The sequence below is a fragment of the Branchiostoma belcheri genome, unplaced genomic scaffold, assembly GCF_001625305.1.
Source record: "Branchiostoma belcheri isolate BF01 breed outbred unplaced genomic scaffold, Haploidv18h27 scaffold86, whole genome shotgun sequence".
Taxonomy (NCBI): domain Eukaryota; kingdom Metazoa; phylum Chordata; class Leptocardii; order Amphioxiformes; family Branchiostomatidae; genus Branchiostoma; species Branchiostoma belcheri.
The window spans coordinates 1231641-1235921 of record NW_017804531.1 but is presented as its reverse complement, the minus strand read 5'-3'; the positions used below and the strand labels follow the sequence as shown (position 1 = coordinate 1235921).

Sequence of the window (4281 nt, the reverse complement as noted above, 5' to 3'; positions counted from 1 at the left end):
GTTCAAAACATAATTTGTTAAGTTTGAAAATGTAACCTCACGGGAATTTTCGTCTTATAATGATACCAAAAACATGCTATTTGTATACTTGTAAATTTGTATAATTTCAGAGTACGCTTAAAGAATCCGCCCTTCGTTTTGAGGGTGTGTCCCTGTCTCGTGCATACTCGTTGGTAATTGACCATTGACGAAGATAATTACAGAGGAATGCATGAAGTAGAAAAAAGATATTGGCTTTTAAGGGAATATGTTACGTACGTGGTTATAGAGGGCAGATACTTGTACTTAAAGATATGACAGCACTGTATAAAAACAACCAACTAATTAATGCTCATGACTTTGGGGGTAATATCATTTTAATGACAGGTAAACCTTGACCAATATATACATCCGTAGCTTTGTTGATGTGAAACGTCGAAATTCTGAAGAGGTCGACTTGCTTTAAAGTGTCTAAGGATGTTTTACTGTACAGTTCTTGTTGAACGCTTAAAGCTGTTCAACCTTCTTTCCACTTGCTCAACAGAAGTTGTTACATTTCATTCTATAGATAAACTAAACTACATTCTAGAAGGAGATAACCCTTACTTTTAACACATAGGTACACAACTCGACCTTAATTTATTCCGACTTGTACGTGATTAATCCTTTTGTATCCACTTGTTTTTCCTGTTTAGTTATAGGTGTAACAAGTAGCTCGGTGTAATGTAGCCAGCTGCCGCCGCGCCGCGTGCCTGCAAAGCTGGTGTGTTACTCCAATGGGCGTTTATACCGGTTACAGAGACAGATACCTTACGAAAGTTGCTGCACTTTTGTTGTGTAAAGAACATATAGTATATCTAATCTCGACTGACAGCACAAAGGCTGTGCTGCGGCGGAGCGAGAGCGAACCCCATGACGCCATCCATGGGTGGAGCAGCAGCGCCTTCTGGCAGTTTGAAGCTGAAATGCTGCACCATGGAGACCAGAAACAGGAACGTCTCCGACTTCGCCAGCTGCTTGCCAGCGCAAGCCCGTCGCCCTAAAAGGAAAAAAGTCACGGATTATATGAAGCAGTAGTTTCAAAATTCACAACGAAAATCTACATGCTCCTTTGTCATTGCACTGCATGAATGTTTTCCAAAAATGCCACAGTTCCATCACATTAGAATTTTTTCTCACCTAGAGCTTCCGACCAGTCAGTGCCTGCTCTTCTTCAATAGACTGACCCAGTGAGACTTGTCACGTGGCTACTCTGAAGTGTCTGAAGTGTGACGTCGACACTGGGTCAGAGAAAACACGTGACAAGTCTCACTGGGTCAGTCTTCTGAAGAAGACCAGAGTGACTGGTGAAAAGCTCTAGGTGAGAACACCTTTTCTTGTGTTGAAACAACAGTAATCTCCAATCAGATGTGTCAGGGTGGCCGCAAGACAGTATCAAACTGGCCAGGCAGCAGCCAGACTGTATCCATTTGCTTAAGTCTGGCTGCTGGATACTGCCTGGCCAATTTCTCCTGCTTGGAACAACATTTAGTGGACGTACCCAGACTAAACGGCGCGTACGATGGCGGGTTGGGTAGAACCTTCCCGTTACTCCCGATGAACCGTGTGGGGTCGAACCGCTCCGGATCCGGCCAGTACGCGGGGTCCATGTGGAGGGACCATAGGTTAATGTACACCTGGGAGGGATGAAAAATATGACTTTGAGCAGCGCCCCGCTTTCAGTAAGATTAGAACCAGTGCCCACCCCTTGGAAATAGAAAAGGGCTGTGTATGAAACCACCTGTTTCAGAGAAGATGACAATGTGTAAACATTGCTCCTCATGCAGTATAAGACGAAAATCATTTCATTTCTATTTTTTTTCATTTTATGATGATATTCAGAAACCAATTCAGCAACATTTGAATATGATTCAGTAAAACTTTAAAACCGACACACAGTGACATCATAATCATATTTACGTTGTTTACAAGCGAGAAAAAAACACTATTTTGTTTTACAATATTAGACAGTTTCATATTTTGCATATATAACACAGACCTGCGTATTTTGCGGGATATCGTAGCCGTTCAGAGTGACATCAGTTCCCGTCATGTGCGGGGGACTGAGCGCTGCGGGAGAGCGCATCCGCAGGACCTCGTGTAGCACCGCGTCGGTGTACGGCAAGTCCGGGCGGTGCGCGAGGGACACAGGCGTCTCCCGACCAACTACCCGGTCGACTTCCTCCTGAACCTGCATTTATATTTACCGAAGGAACAATCAAACATATTATTTTTGCTCAGTTTCTTCCTCTTCTTCTTCCAAACAAATAAGAACCAGACGTCTGTCACCATGGTAACTGGTGTTGGGTTACATGTTGCAAGTGACATGCAGAACCGTTAGTTAGTTCAAGAGGGCTGCATGGTCACCATATATATGAATGTGTTTGAGTACAGTTTGACATTGTGTTTTACTCTCGTTTTATGTTTTTGAATAGAAGACGTACAGATACAGATACGGATACAGATACAGGCGTCATATGAGCAACTGTGCTTATTTTAATATGTGAGTAAAAAAGCAAAAAACCAACAAACCTTGCTCTGAACGTCCGGATGCGTCGCCAGAAACAGCAGCGCCCAGCGTAGCGTGCTCGCCGTCGTGTCCGTTCCCGCCACGAACAGGTCAAACATCAGCGCAACAAGGTGCTCCTCGCTGAACTTGTCCGCGAGGTCATTCGAGTTCAAGTCCATGCCCTGCCACATTTGGTGTAGATACGCGTCAATGACGTCTCTTCTCGTCTCTGGGTCGAAACTGTCTTTATGTTTCTTCACGATCTTCTTTAGAAATTCGTCGATTTGGTCGCAGTTGTCGATGACTTGGTTGCCGAGGTTGGACAGGAAAGGCACGAACCTAGGGCATGAAAATTTTTGTCACGAAATTTAATCTGTGTTGGTAGTAATCATAGTAAAATGTTGAACTTAAGTATTTTAACACAAGGATCATAGTACACAGAGATCAAAGTTTCAATGACCACTGTCTCCTTCATCAGGATAATTAATGTAATCTTAACTCTCGCGAAATTACGTTTTAAAAGGATTGGTCATTTCTAATTGGAGGTTCCTCAAACAAACTACCAAGTACAGTAGGGGCACCATCATTAGATAGCTTCAAACAATGTTTAGAGTTAAATGTTCAAGAGTTAGGTGTAACAAGTCGATTGGTGTAATGTAGCCAGCTGCCGCCGCGCCGCGTGCCTGCGAAGCTGGTGTGTTACGCAAAAGGGCGGTTATACCGGCTATACAGATACAGATACAGATACAGATACAAACAAACAAACCTGGCCCAGGGAAACATGTTGAAGATTTGGCCGACCATGGACAGGCGCAGCCCGCGGTCGAGCAGAGCCATCATCTGTCGGAAGTCTTCGTGTTCGTACGGAAACCGAGACCCGAACACTACCGAACAGATGACGTTAGAGGCGGCGCTGGCCAGGAGACCCGTGTCTGTGAAGGGGGTAGATCAAAATATCATGTCATAGACTCATACTGGGTCGTTTGTACACTCACTGTCCTTGAGTGCATCACCACTATATTCTGTTTAAATGTAAATTCACTGATTGATTTGATTTGATTTATTGAAATTGTAACAATACAATACACATGGGACACAGGCAGCTGTTGCTGGCGTTGTGTCATACTCATTTTCACTTGAGTTAAATGAGGAAAGTCGTGTAAAGTGCCTTTCCCAAGATCGGTGGCATGTCAGGACTCGAACCCGGGACCTCTTGGTTCCGAGTCGAGCACTCTGCCGTTACACCACACGACCCAATTTGAACGAAATTCAGAAATTAAAAAAAATCGTCTGACCTAGTGGACGCCCATCGTAACTCCCCAGCCAGTTACAGAGTTCCCGTGCCTCCTCCTGTATGCGGGTCTCCATGGACTGTTTCCCCAGACCGAACTCACGTAACGTGGTCGTCACGAACTTCCGGTTGGCCTTCCACGCCAAGTTGTATTGACCGAAGATCACTCCTGTGTGGTTACAATAGAACTTTTAATTAGGAACTTTGTTGACAAAACAAAAGTACAGCGGCTTTCGTAAGGTTTTAAACTACATGTAAACATACAGACAAACACGTGGGGTACAATAAAATTGACCTACGTACAAAACAATAGATCAATCAACATACTATTTGTTCTAAGGTCTAAACATTCTTTGATATATTTACCTATAGCTATTTGTACACAGCAAGGGATATTACCTATATATCTATATATCTATATATATATATATATATATATATATATATATATATAGTATAGTAC

General features: G+C 43.3%; 1 protein-coding gene across 1 annotated transcript in view; it reads right to left on the bottom strand.

Annotated features, from left to right (window-relative positions):
• Positions 1-822: 822 nt before the first annotated feature.
• Positions 823-4281, bottom strand: part of LOC109487146 (cytochrome P450 2U1-like) — a 5680-nt gene continuing 2221 nt past the window's right edge. The window contains exons 3-8 of the mRNA XM_019791118.1: positions 3823-3987; positions 3294-3459; positions 2551-2866; positions 2018-2209; positions 1520-1655; positions 823-1018 (exon numbers count right to left, since the gene is read on the bottom strand). Of these exons, the coding sequence (XP_019646677.1) occupies positions 837-1018; positions 1520-1655; positions 2018-2209; positions 2551-2866; positions 3294-3459; positions 3823-3987 (1157 nt within the window). The 3' untranslated portion in view covers positions 823-836. The remainder of the gene's footprint in view (positions 1019-1519; positions 1656-2017; positions 2210-2550; positions 2867-3293; positions 3460-3822; positions 3988-4281) is intronic.